The sequence below is a fragment of the Anas platyrhynchos genome, chromosome 4 (genome assembly GCF_047663525.1).
Source record: "Anas platyrhynchos isolate ZD024472 breed Pekin duck chromosome 4, IASCAAS_PekinDuck_T2T, whole genome shotgun sequence".
In the NCBI taxonomy this organism is placed as follows: domain Eukaryota; kingdom Metazoa; phylum Chordata; class Aves; order Anseriformes; family Anatidae; genus Anas; species Anas platyrhynchos.
In genome coordinates this window covers 71,296,994-71,320,666 of record NC_092590.1, presented here as the reverse complement: position 1 = coordinate 71,320,666, position 23,673 = coordinate 71,296,994, and the positions used below count along the sequence as shown (strand labels likewise).

The window sequence follows — 23,673 nt, the reverse complement described above, 5'->3', positions numbered from 1 at the left end:
AGTCAAGGCTGTAGAGCTACAGTGGGAACAATTTGACAATACTAATTTTATTTTTAAATTATTCTTTGCTGTGAGGCAGTGTCCACAATAGATGTAACAACTTGATCCTCTGTTTTCCAGTTGTCATCCTATGATTTCTGCTCTGAACATGCACTTGCTGAAAACCCACTAACACATCAGCTTGTGTTAATTAGCCTTGAGCACCTCTTGCTGTTTAAATCAAATTATGTGATACTGCACTTTTCAGGTCATCTAAGTGGCAAAACAATATCTTGTTCTTGTTGTCAATAGAGTCTGGAAGTGGAACAGCATTGGAAATGTTCTCATTTTACTTTATATAGCTTCACTCTTCTTTGAGAGTCCGAAACAACTGGAAAGAATGCTCACTGCTCCGTGGGGTAAGCAGGACACAGGTTTCAAGGGAGGCTAGTATGCAGGTTATTGTTTTGGGGTGGGGTGGGCTCTGAATATTAACATAATAGCATTAATAGCTGCACTTTACACTTAATATTCATGCTCAAGCAAACATAAGCCCCAAGCTTCATATAATTGTTAGGTATTTTCTAAGCATTGCTGCTCTTTTCATATATATATATATATATATATATATATATTTAAGATTATAACTTTATTTTTATCCTAGTCCTTTGTTTTAATTCTACACTCCATAAAATATTTGACTTTGATAAAGCCTGCAGATAGCACAGACAGAAAAATGAATAAATCACACCACGGGGACAGTGAAAATACTGCAGAATGTTTTTGTTCTGTGAAGTGTTAGTTGTTGCATTAAAGCAGTTTGGGTCTTGCGTTGTTAGAGAAAGCAGAGACAAAACACAGCTTCTATTTAGCTTTAAGTGCAAAGCAGTGCTAATGCATGCCAATTTGATGTGATTATTAGATAATCTAAGTGGCTCTTCTAAGAAATGAGCAGAAAGTGTAGGAGCTTGTTTGTATAACAGAGTTGTGCCGAGTCCAAATTAATGGAAAGATCTGCTAATATAAAGTACATTTCTATGTCAAATCTGGACTTACTTTTGAGCAAAACAACCTTCATTTATGTTAACAACATTGGCAAAATTTGTGGTTTATGGACACAGCCTGGTGAAAATCTAGTGATACCAGGTTTGATGAGGTTGTATCTGTTGAGCTCTCAACCCCAACCTAAAAAGATGACCAACTGTGAAAGATGTAACGAATAGTTTTACTCTGGAACTCTTCAGGTAAATATAGGGCACAAACTTTGGGATCAAAATCAAAGTTACCAGCATTTGTGAATGCTTATAGTCAAGGATTTCACTGGAAACCACCTTTAGTGCAATAAATTGAATTTCAAAGCTTTGAGCAGTTTGGGTTGTTTTTCTTCCCCATTAAAGGGCAAACCTTCAAATCATTCATGCAGTAAATTTGATACACAAGGTTCCTTGCCTAAGCAGCTCTTGAATTCTTCTTGGACTATATGTACACTGTAATAAAGCATCCAGCTTGTGAAATGTATTTGTTTTCAGCCAACAACACTGAATATAACTAATGCACAATTTATTCTTGCATTCAAGGAGGAACTGAACAATATTTAAATGCCTTTTGACAGCTGGTATATTGCACATTTGAAGAATGGTTTGTTTTATATACAATGGAAAATCAAATTGTATTTCACCCATGGAGGGTGGAAATACAGACTTCAACAAACAAACAAAGAAACAAAGCTTCTAGAAGTCCTAGAAGCTTTTCTAAAACAAGATGAGACCTCACCTTCTCTTTCTGTATGCACATACAGGCTGCTCAGAGAACTGTCTGTGCCTTCTGCCACTGCTTTTGATAGCAACAGAATGATGTACCAAAACCAGCACCTAGAAAAACCCCACCAGGTACTTCCTGAACATAACTGCTTTCAGAACAAATTAATTCAGGAGAAGTTTTCACATACAGTTCTTGAGCAAGTAAAAAATGACATGCTTATATTTTAGACATGAATAAGACTGGCATAGCGGGGCAGATAGGTCAGCTTTACTGTTTATGTTCATGACATTCAGGTTGTGTGTACAGGATTAATACACAGCCCTTGCCTATGCTGTAAACTTACACCCTGTCCAGCACAGTGAATCATTGCTGAATTTGCAGGAGTCCAGTGCAAACCTTCAAATATAAATTCTGAAAACACTGATATTTTGCCAGCTGTTCTTACTTTTTCTTGGAACTAAAAGCATGAGCTGACTTTCTTTTCACACTAGCTTGACAGCTGCCCCTCCTGTATAGCTGAGAGCATTCTAGGCATTAGGGATCATCTAAAGATGCTCGTCACGCTTGGCTTCAATTTATTTTTGGCAAATTGATCAAGCCTGGATCTTTCCCCACATCTTTCACTGTGGTGAGTGAGACCTCTTGGAGTTGATTATTTCCTGCACTAAAGGATATCTTTGTGCCGAGTTTCAATCACGCTCCTGGTTTGCAGCCATGTCCCTGTTTTGCAATGTCATGTGGACTTTGCTGGGACAGCTGCAGGGCCTCAAAGCCTTGCAGTCTGACCAGGGTTCAGCTGGCTTCTTGAAGGGTTTTCCAGGAAGCCCTAAGAAGAGGAACTTGTCAAGCAATGTTGCCAAGAGCAAAATCATTATTTCAGGAGGAAGGCATTTTTTCTCCACCAAAACTCCGACTGAGTGCTTAAAGAAGATACTGAGTCATCAAGCAAAGGTGAATCATCTCATGGCACAAGAGACAAGATACGTAGAGGATGCTTTGATTTTCAGTCCTTCTCAGGGCCCGAGATGCCTGTCAGAAAAGTAATAAAACAGTTTATTCTCTTTATGTTCTGAAACATCTACTGTGCACCAGCCTGCCACCCCTCATCTCATCTGCAAGACTGTAAAATAATCATTTAAAGGAGTGTTAAGAAGCTGTAGGCCCTGGCAGCTGCCCTTCAGTCAAATATCTCTGAATTCCTTTGTCAGTGACTCATCCCAAAATGGGAATGCACTCTTGCCACCTAACTTGTTCAGACCAGAAAAGCATTGCCTTTGCCGTGCTCAGTGCTGAAGGAGAAATAGTCTGAATTTCAGCTGCTGCATGAAGGCAATACATTTCTCCCAGGGGTATCTGTGTTTATGCTGGAGTTACTACACAAAGAGCTGGGAAGTAACTACTGGGGAAACAAAATGATTTTTCTCATCAAAGAATCATGACAAACAGGGAAGAAGCAATCCAAAAACAATCACCTTGTCTTAATGCAGGGCCAACTATCCCAATATGCCATTCCTAAATGGTGTCTAACTTATATTGACCGGTTTAAATATCCCCCTGTCTTCACAGGCAATCCATCCCAGTGACATTCCTATCATAAAGTTTTCCAGGGATGTTGGGGGTTCCTCCTTGGTGCTGCTTAACCTGGTACTCCTCATCTGATCCACCAGTGATGCCCAGAATGATGCTTTCTCTGTATCAGCCTTTTATGTACTTGAAGAAAATTTCATGTCTGCTTCTCTTTAGACCGAACAACCTCAGTTCTTCCAACTGTTTCTGGTAGAGCACAATTCCTAAACCTCATCAGAAAGTCATTTCTGATGTTGGTGCCCCTGCTAGTTCCTGGCATTCCTGTATTGCAGCGACCAAAACAGATGTAGTACCACAGCTGAGACCTTGTGCTGAAGAGTCTAAGCTTTTGCACACTTTTTTTGTACATCCCAGTGTAATTGCCTTTCTTGGCAGTGACAGAATATTGCAGACTGATTTCAGCTCATGATTTCCTAGCTCCTCCTTAGAAGTGCCACTTAACCTGCTGTTTCCCATTCTAGATGTCAGTTGTTGATTATTGCTGATGAAGTGTATCACCTTGTCCTCATCCTTATCAATTTTTAATCTGTTTTTAGACCATTTTTTTTTTTTTTAATCTGTTTGTATGATTTAGGTTTCTAGTCCTTTCTCCCAGCATTACTTATAACCTCCTGATCTGGTATTATATCCCAAATAATCACTTTGCTTATTCATTACCTAGGTGACTAATGAAATGCTGCATAACCCTTGACCTAAGCGAGCCTCACCAGCCCCCATGTGATACATCTTTCCATGCTGATGGTGATCCATTGCTAACTCACAGCAGTTATCCAGACCCAGAGAAGTTTCCTTGCTTTGCTTCTGACAATGCTCTGTGACACAGCATCAGAAACTTGCCAGAAGTTGGTTAAATTTGGCTTTTCCCTACCCATAATGCCTGTTGCCATATAACAGAAGGACTTTAAAATGTCTTGACTTGGTTCTTGATAAACACCCTGTTAATGGCAATTCTACTTGTTTTACAAACACTTACAAAATATTGTTAGGATTATTGCTTATAAAATATTTCCAGGGACTGAAAATAAACTGGCTCACGTGTCATTTTCCAGTTTCTCTTTCCCCTTTTAAAGATATTCACCACATTTACCCTTTTCTATGGCTGGTAGAACTCACATCTTCCCTGAGCTCTCAGCAATAATTGATGATAGCAATTGCTTTAGTTGCTTCTTTAAATAGCCTGAGATAGGTGTACTGACAGAACTGAGCAAAAAAAGAGCACTAGGCAGATTGAAATCCAGAAAAATGACCTGGCAAAAATCTGCAAATGTATATAACTGATGAAATTTTCTGCTAAGCTGTTCTTTCATGAATCATTTTCATTGGTGTTGCTTGTCTTAGCTACCTGCTCACCACAACTACAAGTGCTTTAGTGTTTTATTTATTTTTGTTTTTGTTTTGGTAGATAAAAGAGATGCTAGGTGCTGCATCACTTTCTAGGCATCAGCTTCATTAACTTTCCCCTCCCACTGAACAGAGAACAAACTCACTTGGCTTTTGTTTTCCTTACTCCCCATGTGCTTAGAGAATGCTTTTTTGCTTCATGCTTCTCACTATTTGCATTTGATTTTGTTTCTTGGCCATTCTGGGGTTGTGCCTGTGTTCTCTTGCCACTCCATTATTCAAGTAATAGTAACCAGACCCAGATCCTTCTGCCTCTGTGCTTTCTTCTGAGTTCAACAAAGGGCTTGTGGCCACGTTAGCAGGCAATGATTTAGCACTTCATACTAGACTAGAATTAACCTCTCCTATCTTAGCCATGTGTTCCCATGACCATAATAAGAAGTTCTAAAATTAGAGCACTTACCTGAATCTTCGTTTTATGCACATATATTTAACTCAGGCCTTTAATGTTAGTGATTTTAACTAGGTGTATACATTTTCTTCTTCCACTGCAAAGACGTAACTTTCAATATCTGTAACATTTAGGCAATAATAAGTGATTTTTTAGGGAGCTACCAGATGTTTATCCTCACTAATCATCTTTCCAATAAATGTCTGGATGTTTCTGATTATTTTGCAGGAAACTCATCTTTTGTTAGCAAATTATAATCAAGTATGGATTCAGTAGAAAGAGAAAATGAAGTATAAATACTTCCAATAGTCCTCTAGGATTCACCATGACCTTCTTCAGACAACAAATGGACTCCTGTGTTTGTCTTGGAGTCTTCTCATCCACCAAAGTAAATTTAGTACTGATACCCATTAGTCATCGCGGTATGCAGTAGTGAATGCAATAGCAAAGCGAGTCATCCAAGTACTTTCATGCTTCTCTCTTCTTCAGCTTTGCTGGAGGTGATAGAACAACACAGATTGCTGGAAGTTATCCATGCACACTGGCTCTTTTCCCTGTGAATTGAGAACTGCCTCTTGGACCACACACTTGTGTTAGCAAAAGGTGTTGGGAACATTTTTCATGATTTTTAAAGACCATCACATTTGAGGCAGAAACTGGACAGGCTCTGCAAGCGCAGTGTCTGATTGTTTTATGTTGGCACCAGCCAATTAAAGAAGGACATTATTTTAAGCTCAGTAGTGTGTTTTAACACAGAAATAACATCTTCCATCCCATTAGAAGGTGGATTGAAGGGGCCCTACTGCAGATTCCCCCACTACTAGAAGTGGGAGCAGGTTCAGTGGTGTTGTACTGTTTGGATGGCAGTAGTCCAATTCAGCAAGTACTCCTTCTGTGGTGCTATCACAGTGTTAGGCCTGGATAGTGGGTGGTTGAGCACTCAGAAAACAAGACAAGTCAGTCCATCCTCTAACAAATAGGCTTTATAGGTTTCATATACAACCATGAAAAGCTAAGCTGTGATATCTAGACCTTATTAACAGGATATTGGCTGTGTGTGGGTGTGTCAAACTATGCAGGTATCTAACTATGTGTAGGTATCCTTGTAGTCTTGGCATCCTGGGAATGGCATATTTCAGGACATTCAGCTTCTCTTTATTCCAAATTTGCCCAAGTTCTCTGCTGTCATCCCCTTTTATACTCTTTGCAGTTCATATGGCTAACACTTCTGCTTAATTCTGCAGTTGCCTTTCCTCCCCAAGATGTCATATTCCTTTCCTTACCTCATTGTGGGTTGTGTTGCTTGTCCCACCTATGTACTGAAAAGACCAAGCAACCATGAAAAATGATTTTACAAAATCTTTACAACCTTAGAAAAGAATATATTGGTACCTTGAAAAAATATTAGGACAAACAATGTCTTCCACCTCAATAAAGGTCACTGCATCTGTAGGCAATTGTCTGTCCTCTTCTTTAAGCTCATATATGAAAAGTGCTATATGGCCCATGGGACCATAATGAGGGTATGCTCAAGAAACACATATGCCAGGGTAAATGGAAGTGTAAGGCTTAGATTTTGTGCCAGCATTTCCATTTGGTGTTATTTAAAACTGTAGATCAGGGCTAGACTGTGTGACCAGCCCTAGATGAGTATATAGTCCAACTGTACAATGTTGCTCTGTTATATCCTGGCTCTTCCAGAGCTGCTCTTTTTGCAGGCATCTGAGGCCTGTGAAGAGACAGACAGTGTTAAACTGGGCCATCTCACACAGCCTCCTACATGAGAAGTCTTGACTTCTCATAGAGTCAGCGGAGCCATTTTGGTAGACATATGTGCCCTGACTCACCTTATGAAGACCATGCTGACTGAGACCTTCGTTTGAGCCCTCCACACAAGGCAAGTTGGATTTCAGTTTCAATTTGGGGCTAAAAATTAGCTCAGTTTGTTATTCTGGTAGGAGTTCCTTCCACTGCTCTGGGCTGGCCCCCTGCAAAGTCCTGGCAAATAATTACTGAGAGCCTCTCTCTTTACCAAAGGGCATCACCACTTCCTGAGGGCTTGGTTTCATCCAGGTGCTTACTGAGGTCCTGTGTCTGGGCAGGTTCATGCTGGAGCTTTGTCAGGACACAGCCTATCAGTAAAACCCTACATCAAGAGCTGAGGGTGAAGCAAGCACCCTTAAAATTTTGTAGTGTGTAGGTTTTGCCCAAGCTGCAACCACAACTACCTACTTACTATGTGCAGGACACGTAGTGCTGTCTGATTCCTCTGCCAGCCTTGCTGATGTCCTCAAGGCTTTATTTTCACTCTAATTAAACAAAACCCATAATGGAGCCTGCCCCAGAGCACAGGACACCAGGAGCAGGCACTGGGTCTTTTTTTCTTCCAAGCAAACTTCTGAGTTTTCGTCTCATCTGAAACCTCCGAGAATGAAGTCTCACTCACACTGAGCTACAGCTAAAGCAAGGGACGGGAGCTGCATCTCTCAGCACAGTCCCCTTGGGAAGAAAATCAACCAACACAGACATTGCCCCAAGACCCTCTCGTGGGGGTGGCAGCAGCCGGCGTTCGCCAAGGGAAGGAGGTGGCCTTTGAGGGGTGGAGGCAGAGGGGCACAGCAGTGGCCATCCCCCGATTTGTGGTCCCTTTAAATCTTCTCCTCCACTTGGCAGCTCCAATTTTTCAGTGTTGCCATGGCAAATCTCCATGGCAATGACCCTAATCAGGGAAGGGGGGAATGCAGGGGGACGCATGCTCAGAGCGGGTGCTGGAGTCTCGCCTGCTCGCTTCAGCTGCTCCAAGGGTCTGGCACACGGGCGAAGGGAAGGCTCAGGTACTGGGCAAACTGCTCCTTGGGGGTCATGGCAAGCCCGTGGTGTGTCGTTTCCATGTGTATGCATGCGGGTTTGCTTGTGCGTGCGGGTCCGTGCTTATCCCATCTCACCCACTTCTCTGTGCGGAGCGCGCTGGGAGCAAACTGCTGATTCTCACTCTTTTCTCCTCATTCCAGGCTGGGAAGAAAGCTTGAATTATTGACGAGAGCAATGGCGTTGCCATCTGTCCGCGGTGTGATGTGGGTGGCGATCCCGCTCATCTCGGTGCTCGGCCTACTAAGCGGGAGGCTTGTGGGGGCCAGCCAGGACTCTGGGAGTGTCATCCCTGCCGAAAGTAGGTACCGCCGGGCCGCACTCATGCCCTCCTGCTGCCCCGTGTCCTGCTTGCTTTCCTCCTCGTAGCCCCCCATGGCCACACAGACACAGTGAGCTCCGGGGGTACCCTGCACAGCCTGACCAGGGAGGGAGGAACGATGAGTTTGTGACCTGTTAGCAAAGCACGTGAAGACACTGCTTATCAAAACAGCAATCAAGCAAACAAAAAGTATAGTTATTTAGGAAAAAAAAAAAAAACAACAAACAAACACAATAACTGCATACTGTAATTTTCATCCGAGATTTTTTAAAGCTTTTCAGTTGTGAGGTCTTTTAGTTTTGCTTTTTTGAGAGCTTTTTTTCAAGATTTGCCCCTATGCACACAACATACTTCCAGATCTGGATATTATTAGAAAGAAAATTGTGCTTATTCCTGCTAGGGCATTGTATTTGGCTTATTTTTTGTATTTAAAAGTTCAGCTTTCTTGTAATTACTGCAGGTGGACACAGGTGAAGTTGTCCCAAACAGCATATTTGTAAAATATATATAGATTTCTGAAATCCTACTGCTATTCTGCAGACCAAAAAAAAAAAAAAAGAAAAGAAAAAAAAGAAAATCCACCTCAAAATATGACAGCTCTTGAGTTTGGATCACAGCTCTGTACTAATTTCTTCCATCATTTTGTGCAAATTTCCAGTTAAACTTTCTCAGCTCTAAAATGAGGCAACAGTTCAAAGATGTTAGGGGATGGATTCAGTGTTCTCGGGGTGTTTGGTGACAGTGAGTTTGAAGTAGCTGCTCACTGGGAACCTAAAATATTCTACAGAAGAAAAAGGAAGGAATGTAATTGCATACAAGCCAATCTCTAGTTCTTAGGCACACTTTGTATCGAGATATCCTTTTACCTAACTGCTCAAATATTTATATCAAGATCTGATTTAGTCACTGCATCTTATTCTCCTGTAATTGTGTTATTCATTTAATTGTGTTATTCATTTCCAAATACACGCATGGCTGCCTCTATAGGCCTTGAATGCTGAATTCTTCCCTTTTTCCATTCTCTTCTCTTTTGATTAGTGATAAGTGTTGGTCCTAACACAGACCTCATCTCTGTTTTTGTGTGTATGTTTTCTAGGCATACATTCATTAACTTTAATAAGTTTTGTGACAAGTAGTCTATTTTGTCTTCTCAAAGAGACCATTGTGCTTAAAAAATGAATTATATGTACCCTTTGTGTGTCTATGTTAGCGTAGGCAAGTCAACACCTTTTAGAGAAAAAGTGCTTTGTGGTTCCTTGTTCCTCTTGTGTGGTGGAAACTCCTGTTTTATCCGTAGAACAAATCTCTTGGCCACTGCCTCCAACCCCAATCTGCTCTTTTTGATAGCCTGTGGCCAGGCTGCTGAGTCCCCTGATGAGCCCTTGAGAAGGATTCCTTGTCTTGTCTTGCTCTTGTATGTGAGAGTGAGGAACGAAGAGCAGCTCTGAGCATTTCTGTGGAGACGTGCTGCTCTGTCCTGAATCCTGAAGGCTGGTAGCATTGCTATGAATGCATGAACGGTATTTGTGTTTGAGCCCAGGCCAGGAGAAAGGCTCCTGACTCATCATGAATTGTAAATTGTTTTGTGCTGCTGCAAGGACACAAGGTACTGTGTAAAGAAACAAGGTACTTGCAGTGGTCCTCATCATCCAGTTGTGGAGAAAATGCTGCACAGCTGCTCAGTGCTCCAGCTGCCTTCCTTTGCCCATCAGTGCCAGCTGCTCTCAAAGTCCAGGAATGCTCCTATACATATCTAATGTACTACAAGAGATGCAGCTCATGGAAAACGGGACACTGGGCTAGACAGACCTTTGATTTGATCTAGCACAGACATTCTTGAACCTTTTCCTGCTTGATGTCACTGGCTATTTCTGATCGAGGAGCTGATCCTCCTAGGCCCTGACCCAATGTGGGGGCAGTGCTGCTGCTGTGCTTACGTCCATACTGCCAGCACAGGTAGATTGGTGGCTGTGTGTGATCCAGAGAGAAAAAGGGGGCTCTAGTACAGGTCCCTGACCGAGAGATAAGATGATGGACCATACTAGGTGACCTCCTGCAGGCCAGACCTGCGTGGTGCTTGATGCTTTGCTCTCTTCCCAGGTGTGGGACATGGAACTGTGCCTTTAGCAGGAACAAACAGCTCTACTGCCTCTCTCTCCCACTTGGTGGGAGAGATGTGTTCCCACTGCGACACCGTGAGAGGCCACCAATGCTCTCTGCAGGTGTGGGAGGTGCAGGAGCTGCAGGAGATGTGCAGGAGCTCTTGGTGCTGCAGAGAGGTCCCGTGCTGTTGCATGGCACTGATCTCCGGCCTAGGCTGCCTCCTCCTACTCTTCACTTAGTCTCTGCTAGTCAGAGAACCAGGCCCAACTTTTACGAGTAATGCTAATTAGGAGTGATTAATCACGTCCTGATGCTTTATACGCACCACTTTGCATCTGCAAAGCCTGTTCAAGTATGAAATGGTGTTACTAATGCTTTCAGAGTATTTTCTCTAAAGTTCAGAGCAATCCACTAAAAAATAATTAAGTGATTTCCCCAACCTCCCATTGCATTTACAGCCCAGATCACCCGCTGCGAAAGCTGAAATGTGGAATTTGAAGAACAGAAGCTGGTCAGTCTGGTTTCATTAGCCAAGGTGCATGAAATACAAAGAGTAAACGCCATGTGCATGAGAGGGAAAGTAAATGAGACTTCCACAGTGCTTTCAGTTCCAGTTTTTCACCAAGAAGAAGCCAAGAAGCATATTTTAAGCTCTCCTCCCCCACTTCTCCCCAAACACACAAAGACACATACAGTCTTCGTGCTGACAGGATCCATTTAAAGAATTATAGCTGACTCTTGATAATTCTCATTATGTTAATCCACAAACCTGTTAAGTCTCCCTATGAATGATAGCCTGTTCCCAGCTGTCAGCAAGGAATTAATAGCACTCTGCTGCACTTTGCTACGACATGAAGGTTTGGTTTCACGACTGCTGATGTAACCCTTCTCCTCCCCAGAACCTGGCCCCTTGTCCTTGTTCTGGCCCCAGAACTTGTGCATTCAGGAGCTGATGTGGAGAAAACAAAATCAGCAATCCAGCTGACCAAGCAACTGCATGGTCACTGCTTGCTGTGAGCAGGGGAAGGTGTGGGAACGTGCAGCCAAGGACAGAAAGGACGGTGGGATTGCTCCAAGTGGCAGCAGCACATGTTTAAGTTTGTTTAACCCCCTTGTGAAAGCAGACCCTTAAAAACTGTTACTTTGGGGAAACGTTCACGTTATCCTGTTGAAGACACTGAGAGCAGAAAGAGAGGCTGAGTCTGGCTAGATAGGCCAGCTTGCCAGGCCAGCTCTTCAGTCTGGAAAAGTGACACTGAGGCAGGGAGCGATGGAGATCAGCAAAGGCAAAAGTGGGACAAAGATTGTAAATATGTAATAACTGCTTTTTCCATGCAAAAATCAGAGGCAGGAAATGACACCAGTTAACTTCAGAGCACACAGGACTGATGCTTATCACACAACGAATTGCTGAGCCGTGGATCTCTTGTCACTGGGTGCTGTAGATGCCAAAAGTTTCTATGGCTGCAGGAAGCACTGTAGCAAATTTATGTGAGAAAAATCCCTGGAGGGCTTATCAGGTGTAAAAACATCAGCCAGACTCAGGATGTCTCCAAACCTCTTGGTAGCCTAGAATAACATTGCTGGAGGTTTATTCTTATATATTATCAAAGAACCTGCTATTGCCTACTGGAAAAGCCTGGCTAGTATGGTAGTTTAAAAGCTCAGCTGGTAAAAATCAGACTGTAGCTGTAGACTTTCCAGGTAGTGGGGATTTGCTGCCGCTGTTTTATTGGCGGAACTGCATTCAGGTTGCTCTGTGCTTGTGCAAGATGCTTGGTTGTGAGTTCAGCCCTGCCCTAGTTTGGTCTCCAGAGCTCGGCACAGATGTGTGCTCTGCAGGGCTGTGTGGGGGGAAGAGCTCACACCTCCACAGCTGCCCTCCTCCTCCTCCCAGGTACAGCTGTCCTGTCAAATAACTCAAAATGAAAGGTCAGGTTGAACAGCTGCATTTTGCCATCCTGGGATATCACAGAATTTGTAGAATATCCTGAGATATCGGGTCCAGGCCCTGGCCCCACACAGGATACAGCTGGTTAGAGGAATGACACGAGCTTTCCCGCTGCCAAAGCTGCTAGCAGGGGTGCTGCCCTGGCCCAGACACAGCTGCACCTGGAGAAGGACCCTCCACCAAGGAGAACAGCCCAGGAAACCAGACACAGCTGCAACGTGGCCCTGAAGAGCTGTGCTGTATCACTTTGCTTTGTCAGAGCAGCACGAGTGGCTGCCTGGGGACCAGGATTTTAGCACTGCCCCCACTATGGGAATGCTGGGATCAGTGTAAAAAACTTTCCTCTCTTTCCATTCCCCCTGCATCTCCTCCAGTGTCTGCAATTTCTTCCTCTGAAACCCCATTAACCCATTAAACTCATTAAACTTCAGTAACTCTGTGGCTGAACCGAAGGGTGTGAGATCGGTGCGGGACAAATTCTGGTAGCGTAGAAATGCCCAGGACACGCAGCGAGCCAGGCTGGTTGTTGTCACATCCCTTCCTCCTCCTCTGCTCTGCCTTCTCCCTGCCCTGCCCCTCTGTGCACACACACTGGCATCAGCTGCAGAGCCCGGGGGGCGCTTTGCATTCCTGGCAGAGAAAAAATACAGCAGCAGGTGAAAGGAAGCAAATACAGAGCTGGCAGCGACCCTTGCCAAGCTGTTCTGTAAGAGCTCCTGTAAAAACAGAGCTGCTTGTCTGATTTTTGAACCACTGCAAGCTGCTATTTTCAGCGTGTCAGCGGAGGATTAACCCGTGTGCAAGGAGGAGGAGAGGATTTCCATTTCAAGGAGAGAGGCTGGGGGCTGGAGGCACACAGCACCCTGCAGAACCAAGCCTGGGCTCCGTTCAGAAAAGCCCACGTAGCAAAATGCTCTTGTGCTTTTGCTGGTCCTCACTCCCCACGTGAGCACTTGCACAGCAACAGACAGAGACCTGTCCACAGGCGGCCCTAACTTCGCTCAGACGTTGCTGTGGGTCCTGGTGACATGGGTTTTCTCCTGGAATTACAAGGTCTCCGAGCCTTCCCTCTTTGTACTGCCACACGGCAGATTTCATGCTGTGACAGTGATGTCTTTTTTTTCTGTACCTTTCCCCAGGCCGTCCCTGCGTTGACTGCCATGCGTTTGAGTTCATGCAGAGGGCGTTGCAGGATTTAAAGAAGACGGCGTATAATCTAGACACACGGGTATGTGTTCCTCTAGAAATGCTTTGACTGAGCCTTTATCTTCGAGTGGCCAGGTCTGCTTGTCTGCACACAGCAGACACGACATCTCTGCTGACTCACTTCCATTTCAGCAAATAGGATTGTTCCAAGCACAGATTATTTTCCACGCGCTGGAGAGCTTCAGGAAAGATCATCTAGCCTAACTGCTTGCATAACAGGCTAAAGAATTACCCCAGACAGTTTCTGCATCAAATAGAAGAGCAAAGAACATGCATGAAGGGGAGGAGAATGAGAAAGATGATTTATTCTTTATCCCACAGTGTTGCTCCTGAGCTGTGGATGTTCATCCGCTGGGCAGGAGCAGCAGATGAATGGGAGTGCAAGAAGGCTGCAAGCAGGGCTAGCAGAAAGGCAAGCACATATCTTTCTTGCTCATGTATTGATGCTCTCCATGAAAAAGGGTGAGGTTCATTTGCTTGGGTAGCTGCCACAGCACACGGGGCATTTTGCAGCTGCACCTGCCTGCGTTGTGCTGCAGAGGTCCCAATGAACAAAACACGGGTGTGTTAAGTGCCCTGATTTTAGCCATACCTACTTATGTTGGTTCTTAATTATACACAAACACTGGGATAGGACTTAATGAAAACCCACAAGTGGTTTCCATGCTGTCTGAAGTTAGCAAGGGGCGGGAGGTCTCTCACCTCTAATAAAACCCCTCCATATGTCTTGCACTACCTCTCCATCCCTAACAGCTCCATGAACATTGGCAGCATGACAGCAAAGCAACTTCTGGGGAGAGAAACCAGAGTGGAGCCACATCTGCCAGTTCCTCTGGGTGACTGCTCAGTGCCTTCAGCCAGTGCTGTTTGTTGGTGGCAGGGAAGTGCTCCTTGTCCCTTCAAAGTCACGCTCAGCTCCAATTGTCATTCACAGCAGAGTCAGCCAAGGAGATGTAAATCAATTATGTCTCAAACTATACCACCGAAGGGCAATTACGTTGCTTTGCATTTGGGTGCTTGTGACCTTGGGCAATCATGTAGGGCCCCGCATGATAAGGTCAGAGTGACTGGAGCTTCCTTCAGCTATCAATAGCAAACTGATTAGGCCAGAGATCTGCGTGCAGCGTGGGTTACATCGCAAAAGTCTCCCCTGCGCTAGCCTAATACTCACTAACTGTCAGGTGTCAGGCTGCAAATAGAGGGGCTTTAGCCCTGCAGCTGGGCTGGGCTGCTGTGGTCCACAGTGGGGCTTTGGATTAGGTTCAGCTGACATGTTTGGTACCTATGCATGACCAGGAGGTACTAAATTACTGCTGAGGCTGCACTGGGCAGATTTTCTGAGTGCAGCAGAGCCAGCACAATCCCTTAATCTCACTGACAGAGATATTCGGACCTATGTTGATGTCTCTGTTGGCTATTTGGGGTTGGAGTGAGAGGAGAACCCATCCCAGAGCAATGCTGTGCTGTAAGAGGCAAAGCATAGAGGGAGAAGATGGCCCCAGAGCTGCTCATAAACTCATAAACTACTCATTCTGCAAAGACCTGGACAGGCCTGAGATGACAAGGCTCTGGTTCAGGCAGCTGTCAGTACGACCAGACAAGGGGCACAGGAACAGTCCATCCCAAACCAAACATAACCAGTTATCTGGAGCATCAGAAAGGGTGTATTATTTTCCATCTTTTCCTGACTGAGATTCCAAAGACCTTTCTAGAAGAGATACTTAAATATAAATTACTAAATGGTGCAGAGATACTAAAATGAAATGCAGTGGCCAAGGCTCTCTAAGTGGCACACTGTGGCTTTCCATTCTCTGAAAGGCACAGCCTCCATATCCTTACCGAACTGCTGCTGCTTGGCTGCTGCTGACCAACTTTATCTTCTCGAGTTTTATACAAAAATAACTTCATTTAACAACTCCCGAGTCTTTAAATTTCTTGTTCCAAAGGCAAACCTCACGGAGGACTGTTCTATCCAAGACTCCCTCAGCCAATGCCAACAGGGCCACAATTAATTTTGGTAAATGATGCTTCGCTCTCATAGTCCTTCAGTTCACAGCTGAGTGGTCCCAGGGCTGCTCTTCCTGCCTGCAAACAGGCATGAGTGATGCCTAGGCAGAGTCTGTGGCAACACTGACAGCTTGCTGGCATTACGGTGAAAGCCAGGAAGCCTGCGTGACTTTAGGGTGATTCTGTTTCCACCGGGCTCCAACAATGAGAGCATTCACTCATGCAGGATCGCTCCGTACGCCCGGGGAGCAGTGTTTAATAACGCCTGCCATTGCACTAAGCCGGTGAGTGAAAGCAGACAAGGCAAGTGAACAAGTTCCTCTTTAATGCAAAGGTGGGTGTCAAAAAGTTTGGGATGGAAAGGACAGAGGGCTGCGGAGGGAGGGAAAAGCAGCTCTCATACAGCCTCTGCCTGACTCTTCAGAAGTGCCCAGAGACTCCTATGGGAACCGGGTGTCTTCATTAGCTGGGCCTTTGCCATTTTTAATTTGTCAGGAGGTGTCGTGCAAGGGGAATGCTGGCAGACTGAAGACCTCATGTTTCACAGAGCTCTTTCATCTTTTGTTAACAAGCAGGTTTCAGGCTTTTGTATTTTTTTCTTCCTTTATTTTTTCTTCTTTTTTTTTTTTTTTTTTTTTTTTTTCTTTTCCAGTGCAGATGGAAAACCCATTCATTGTGAATTTAAGCCTGGATTTGATTTGATTTGATTACTTTACTTTACTTTACTTTACTTTACTTTACTGTACTTTACTTTACTTTACTTTACTTTACTTTATTTTACTTTACTTTATTTTTTTCTCAAGAAACTCTTCAAAGTTAGTCTACAAAATACTTAAGGGACCGCAGACCACAGGCTGAAAACCACAAATTGTACTCAGGAGGAAGTTTCTCCGCAGTCATGATTGCACTAGCTAAAGTGAGTTGCTTGCACCATCAATTTCATTCTGAACCTTGCAAGAGACTCAGCTTCTGAAATGATGGTGCCACTTGGGAAACTCGACCATTGTTTCCCTAAAAGTGAGACCAGGACCCACAAAAGATCTAAGTTATAACAATAAATGATATTTAAACATCTTTGAGGATCTGACATTATCTTTTTTCCTGGATACAGATATATAAAAAAAAAAAAAAGCTTGGAAATGTTTGTCCACTAAGACACTCCAAAACCAAGAGCAAGTAATTTTAAATGATGTATATAGGGAATGGTTTTTAAGCTTTTGATGGGGTTCTGGAGGCATGGCTCCAAATGGAGTTGGCAATAAGTCTTTCATACTCACACTGTACTTACACTATCCTTACATTGTTCTTATACTTACAACTGTCAGTAAACTAACTCAGGATGAAATAAGAGCCACAAATTAAGGTCTGCTCTGAAAGATTGCGAGTTGCAGGCAACGAGGTTAGACTGACAGCTGGACTGAACCCAGAGTTACTCTGGAGAAACAGCAGTGTAACTGAGAGCACAACTGGCTCCTTAGCACATGCTATCTGGCGCAATTAAATTATACAGTACTGAAGACATCGTCAACAGGAAGCCATCAATCACTGGGAAGGAATTAAGAGCAGTGCAGCTGAAAGTGGAATTTTTGCTCAGCATTTATAAAGGACGCTTTAATAATTTTGACAGCCGAGTCCCTGGAAGTTAAGTATGAAAACGAAAACATTCAGATTACAAAAACACTCTCCATGCCTCTTGGTTCTGAATATACTTATTTCATATCACATTTTTCTGGATGGAAACCAGCAGTAATAACTATGATTTTTCACTCAGCACAGCACCTTGACTACAGCTGTGCAGAGGGATTAGGTCTAATCAATTATAAACTCTTTTAAAGTGATATATTCATTTTAATTTTTTAATTTTTATTTTTTTCAGACAGAATCCCTCCTCCTGAGAGCAGAGAAGAGAGGCCTGTGTGATTGCTTCCCTGCAATACTCTGAAATGGGCACTGGGATTTGGCCAATGGACATTTATTAATTTTTAAAATGCTGTTCAATAAATTACAGGAAGATACAGAGTGCAAGTTGTGCCCCACCACAAGAAAAACAATTTCTATCCAAACAGGTACAGCTCAGTTAGATCATTTTTGCTTTGACGTGTTTTATCAGTACTTTATGTGATATTGCATCTGCTGAAATGTCAAAAGAAGAAAACAGTGCCAGCGACTCACTCATGGGTTTTATGCAAGGACACACCATCTCACTTTTTTGCTATTTCAAGCCAAAAATTGTCCTTAGACTCTCGGGCCAACCCCTCAGTCCATGTGAGTCACCACAGATCTGTGAAACTCAGTGGAGTCACATTCTTTCATAGATTTCTGTTAGAATGTGTCCCCAACATGAAAAGGAAGCTACTTCACAACGATGCTTAGCTAAAAATTTGCAAACAAGCAGTCGTGGTTTTATGTAGAAATTAATAGCTGTCACTGACAGCTTGGCAGCCCAGGGAAGGGATTTGTTCCCAATTGTATCAATAGTCCAGTGCACAGCAAGCACAGTAATCTGCCTCCCAACGTTAATTTCTTCAAAGCCACCCAGTAGCTGTGATCTTTTTGGAGGGATTTATTAAGTATCTAATGTGATCGCTAACATTTATAATCACATGAATACTGCCTGGCAGTTGAACCGATTGTGTCTGCCAAAATCTTCTGGAGAAGTGTCTTTCATTAAGCAAATCACATACTGGGCTGAACCACTCTCGCTGGCCTCTGCAAAGAGTTTTGGCAGGCAGCCTGCCGAACGCATGCACACCCAGGAGCCTCCTGCAAACGGTATTTAAAAAATATTTCGGCTCCAGCAAAATGGTCCACAGCTCTTGCACGGACTCTACACAGGGATGAATTTCACTCAGCAGGGATGGGTTACAGTGCTGATGCTATTAATATGCCTGCTGCAATCAGTGGGAGACGAGAGAGGACAGAAAAAATTAGGTGGTGTAGTAGCAGTAGTAGACAAGATTGCACCTTGTTATGCTTTGAAAAATAGCAGTCCCTTTCTCCTTGTTTTATATTTTTCCATTTTTGGGAGGATAGGGAACAGAAGATGCCCCCAGTGGAAAGTTCTTGTAGGTAATAAAAGGTTTTTCATAGGACTTCAAATATCCTCCCCAAAGTGTAATTAGCAGAGATCGGTAGATCAGACAGAGCATCTGTGTACAGACGAGAAATTTTATACAAGCAAGAGTGTGGAAGTAGCATCAACAACACTGGTTTTCAAAGTTATTTTACCAACCTTTATTAACATGTTCATCTTCCCTAAGTGGCTGATATTTTGCTGTCAGGCAGCTCAGTAAGTTATGACAGTAGCTAGTAACCTCTGTATGTTTCCAAACCTCTTCTCTTCCATTTTATCCCACCACTGCAGGCATAGGGAACCGTGAGCCACTGCCAACTTATTATTTTGTGTGCAGTCACCCTCCATAACACAAAGGAGTGTATTACCGTACACTCTGCCAAAGTTGTTTGAAAGGCTTGTGTTTTTCAGCAGGGAAAGGCTTCCTTGCACCTGCATTTCAAGCAGGAAATTTGCTTTGTCCTTTGTAGTATTCTAGAAAAACCCTTTATAGGTCACCAGGACCTAGATCATGTACAAAAGAAACATCACGACACAGCAACACATTGCTTCTCGTAGCATTACACTCCACTGCAGCACTGGTAGCTGACTGATGGGCACCAACAGAGGTTATCAGCATAGGCTGTGTCATTTTACACATAAATTGATAGGCATAACACAACCACTTTGCAAAACACCAGCCTTAGGTTGCTTTACCCCCACCTAGATTTGAACTTAAGCAATGCACAGATCATGAGTTAACTTTTTTTTGTAGGAGGCAGAACTCCAGCACAGCTCACCTTTTGGGAACAGCAGCATGTCTATGTTTTTTTGTTGCTACTGAACACGCTTATTCTGCTGGTCACTTAAAGAATCCTGCAAAATCCTATTAGCAAACACTTTTCTTTGGCTGTGTTTTCATTTAGAAAAATGTTTGCTCGGAGCTAACTTTTGATATTCGCAGCTTATTATGATAAAATGGTGGAATGAGTGATGAGTGGATGTTCTCTGGCTCCCCAAGGGATCAGAGTGACATTGCAAGTTTCGGCACTGACTATATGTACTCCTCTTTGTCTATAACAAATAAAAAGGCAAGATGTATTGCACTATCTGGTGTGCTTTGTTTCTTATTTGGAACATGATAGCACTCATTTAGCAATAAATATCAGCTCTTTAACAAGGTGGAAAAATCAGGCCAAAGTGCTATTTTGAATTAAAAAATCAAGAAATCTTGTATTTGGGCTCAATTTATGAATGTATTCCTCTTTAATGAAGTATAAAATTGAACTCTTATTTGAAATTAAAAGTACTGCAATGATTTTTGTGAGATTTCTAAGGACTCCATACTCTGTACGTGACGGTTATGATAAAGCTTCTTGTAATGAATATGGTAGCATGAAGAAAAACTTGAGGTAGATAGATTTAATTTATTATTGCTCATGAAGTTAGTTTAAATTCAGAGCCCCATGGATTCACCATTTGCTGGAAGAAACTGTGTATTTTACCAAAGGATTTAATTGCAGTAGGCCTTAAATCAGACAGTCTTCTTTGTTTCATAACACTTAAAGTACCATTTTGCTGTGCAGCCAAGGCAATTTTCATGACCTTTCGAAACCAAGCTGTGTCTTCTTTTCTTTTGGTGCAGTGCTGCTGCAGGTAGCCTTGGGCACAGAGTATTTGTACACAAGGTGGAGTGAAAATGGTAGGCTGTAACGATGTACAGTTAAATTCTCCCTGGGAGAGGAGAAATATAATCATGTTAACACGATGCAGTCTCTGGGTAGGCAAGATGTTGGATAAAACCTGGCAACGCACCTCCACAGCTTCTCACACCTGAGCGACAATGTTCTTTGGGTGTTTTCCGTGTGTTTTCTAAGGTAGTCATTTTGAGCCGAGTCTCAGGATAACTCTGTGAAGACACGTCTCTGGATTTTGTTCTGAGAAACAGGAACACAATTCAGCCTGCTTGTAATGAAGATCCTTTTTAGGTGACATCACTTTGATGTCACCTAAATCTGGTGAGTATATGGGCTGGTGTTCCTTGCCCATATATTTCTGTGCAATACTCTGAAAGCCCCATTGAAATCCCCCCTCCAGATGGAAATCTCATATTTAGAAATCGCATACTTCTATCAGAACTGGTCTGTAGGTAACTCCTGGGTAATCTGAGCATCCAATACACATTCCCCACTTTCTAAGCAGTAGTCATGAACTGTGTAGGTATCTTCCCGAAGACCAGCCATGTCAGCTCCAGGCTGGAGCTCAGAGAGGAGACCTCTTTTTGCAGCTTTGAGACTTGTGCAGGGTGCTGGTGTTGCTGTTTGTTTGTTACCAGAAGACAGATCTCACCCTGCTGAGAGAAAGCACTTGCTGTGCTGAAGGAGGCATACAGGAACTCCAGAGCTCAAAGGTAATTTAAAAGAAGAAAATCTCTGTGGCTGTTGTGACTTTCCTGAGGCAGAGAGAGAAACATAAAATAATAATAAAAAAAAAGGATTTATGTATTTATTTATTTTTTACTGTGGAGGTAGCACAAGACGGAAAGTTTGCCTTTGCTTCTCCTGGCAGAGAAGAAGGGAGACCCTTCCCCTAAAAAAATGTTCTGCTTAGTCCTTCCCTAGGCAAGAACTCAGCAGGAAAGAGAAAAGGGGAGCAAGTGTGGAGGGGAAAGGAGATACCTGCCTTCTGCAGCCTGGCTGAGCTCCTGGCAAATCAGTGGAATGGGGAGCACATTGGTGCAAGAAAAGGGCTTATTCCCCCCACTCTCATCCAGCATGGCATGTGAATATTACAAGCTTTCCAGAACCTGCTTTTGAGATCTGTGCAGCGTAATGCAGGTGGAAGAGGTAGTTGTGAGTAACCCCAGTGCTCCTCAGCTGGAGTTATTCAAAACATAGGAAATGTTAGGCAGGCTTTGTGCTGTGTCCCTTCCAAGGAAAATACAGAAGGTCTAGAAACATCCTTTGCTAATTGGTACTTGCCAATTTGAAAATTAAGGGGAAACTAATTTGCAGGTGCTTTAATTAGCCAAGGGAAAAAGGCAGCAGCCACTTAAAGAGTGTTATTGGTGGCAAAAGTTATCTTGAGGTGGAAAAATAATATCAGCAGCAAGTATATATATGTATAACATGTATAAAATATTTAGTTTTATTTTTGCTCCCCTGGAAAGACCTTTGGTCTAAACCAGTGCAGACAAACTTAGGTGCTTATGTTGTGTAATGTAAATGTCCAGAGAAGAAGCTGAAGTTATGAACTTTCTTCCCTTAACTTCAGAGGGGAGGGATGAGAAACATAAGAAAGCTGTTAGAAAAGCACTTAATTGTTGTCATTATTCCTGGGAGGGGGCTGAAGTACATGGTAAACATATCTCGTGTGGGACAGGAGGTACCTGCATATAACAGGAAAACAAAAAAACAAGTTCTTTCCTTTGGGGCTCCTGCACCCTCAGTCCATCCAGAGCCCAATCTTCTCAAGCCTGTATCGCATGCTCCATCCCCAAGGTGGGTGGCAAAGGAGAAATAACTGGGTCCCTGAAATATCAGGCCCAGTTTTTCACTGAACTCAAAGATGATGGAGAAGAAAGGCAACAACAAAAGGAGCAATTGCAACACAGAGCAACCATCCATGAAGGAGCTTTATAGAATTAGGAAACAGAAGTAGTTGCTTGGTCTGTGTGTAAACACAGTCCTGTCCCTGGTAGATAAAAAAGAATTACCATCAATGATGATGTTCATTAATACCCATTATTAAAGCTTCAGTTCTCTACATCCATCCTTAGGCTTTCCATGCAATATCTCTTGGCAGGTAAGTCCCCAGTAAACGATGGACTTTTTGTTCAGCCTGGCCTGTGTGAATGCTTTCTTTGAACTCCTTACGTTTCTGTTTATGCTGAAATCATTATCAGAGCTGTTCCCTCAACATTGTGGCACAAATTCCACTCATATATGCCCACGTGGGATTCTTCATGAACTCACTGGAAAGCACAAAGGCGACTCAGGCCTGTTTTACACCAACAGTTCTTTGTTTACTCAGTGTGTTTATTCTGCTGTGTGGATTCATACAGTCCTCTTACTGCAATGTAAAAGATTTTCCTGGGGAGAGCAAAGCCCCTGTGCCCTGTCCCTACAGCACTAGGCTGAATTCTAAAGAATTTTGATGCTATAACATCACTTTCCTCAAGCTGATCAAGAGCTGGCTTCAAGATGAAATGTTCTCTTTTGTTTAAATATTGACTAGGTGAAATAACAAATAGAAGTCTAGCCATTTTGTAGTGGTGCAGAAGGTATTTAATCATCTTAAAAGCATTACAGTACTGAAGTTAGATGCTGTCTGCCGCACCAGTTACTGAGGCTGGATTTTTTTTCTAGCTGGATACAGCAACCTGCTTGTACTACTTCATAAATTATAGATGAAGAGTGACACCTCTCAAGAGGACAAATTCTTGTTATACCAGATTTCATTCCATATAAATAAATTAAGAAGGTGAGGTAAAACTATGGATCTATACATTGTTTGCAAATCTACATTAGTCAGATTATAACGAGCCTATCTTTTCTGATGATTAATGCCTTTTAGTTGCTCTAGAAACTGAGCCTGTATTTCACTACTCAGGTGTATGTGGGAGTTGAATGTATAGCAGACTGTAAACACATAAAGCTCATTGGTAGCAGTTAAGTATAGTATAGACCTGATGAATTTAGAAACCAGGAATTCTTGAGCTCTGATACATCTTAGCCAGTTAGGTTCTCTGGGATACAGGCTACGTTTCCTTTGCTATCTCTGCACTCCAAATTCATCCATGGAAGAATAGCTGTTTTTATAATACGATTCCTGACCACTGTGTCTCACCTGCAGATGTATTAAAAGTAAGCATCTTTTGTAGATGAAAATACTGAAATTATTGTCAATGTACATTTTTAGATGAAAATGTAAATCTTTAGACATTATAGTTCTGTATGACTTCTTGTGTCAGAGATACAAATAATTAGTGTCTACTTGTTGTTTGGCTGATATTTGAATGATTAAAGCAGGATAAAAAAAAAAAA

The 23,673-nt window shown here is 42.9% G+C and overlaps 1 protein-coding gene across 2 annotated transcripts; it reads left to right on the top strand.

Annotated features, from left to right (window-relative positions):
* The first annotated feature begins 7,794 nt into the window (after positions 1 to 7,794).
* Positions 7,795 to 19,734, top strand: NICOL1 (NELL2 interacting cell ontogeny regulator 1). 2 transcript variants are annotated; one of them, XM_038178670.2, is made up of 4 exons: positions 7,795 to 7,953; positions 8,131 to 8,288; positions 13,503 to 13,591; positions 17,457 to 19,734. In XM_038178670.2, the coding sequence occupies exons 1-4, from the start codon at positions 7,814 to 7,816 to the stop codon at positions 17,469 to 17,471; spliced, it is 402 nt and encodes a 133-aa protein (XP_038034598.1). In that variant the 5' UTR covers positions 7,795 to 7,813; the 3' UTR covers positions 17,472 to 19,734. The 2 variants fall into 2 exon arrangements, with proteins under 2 accessions (XP_038034598.1, XP_012951822.1); XM_013096368.5 differs by having other exon boundaries at positions 17,453 to 19,734.
* The last annotated feature ends 3,939 nt before the right edge of the window (positions 19,735 to 23,673 follow it).

Coding starts and splice junctions, on each gene's coding strand:
- NICOL1 (XM_013096368.5), top strand. CDS start 7,814: ATGGCAAATCTCCATGGCAATGACCCTAATCAGGGAAGGGGGGAATGC. Junction 8,289..13,502: donor GAGTGTCATCCCTGCCGAAA/GTAGGTACCGCC, acceptor ACCTTTCCCCAG/GCCGTCCCTGCGTTGACTGC. Junction 13,592..17,452: donor CGTATAATCTAGACACACGG/GTATGTGTTCCT, acceptor TATTTTTTTCAG/ACAGAATCCCTCCTCCTGAG.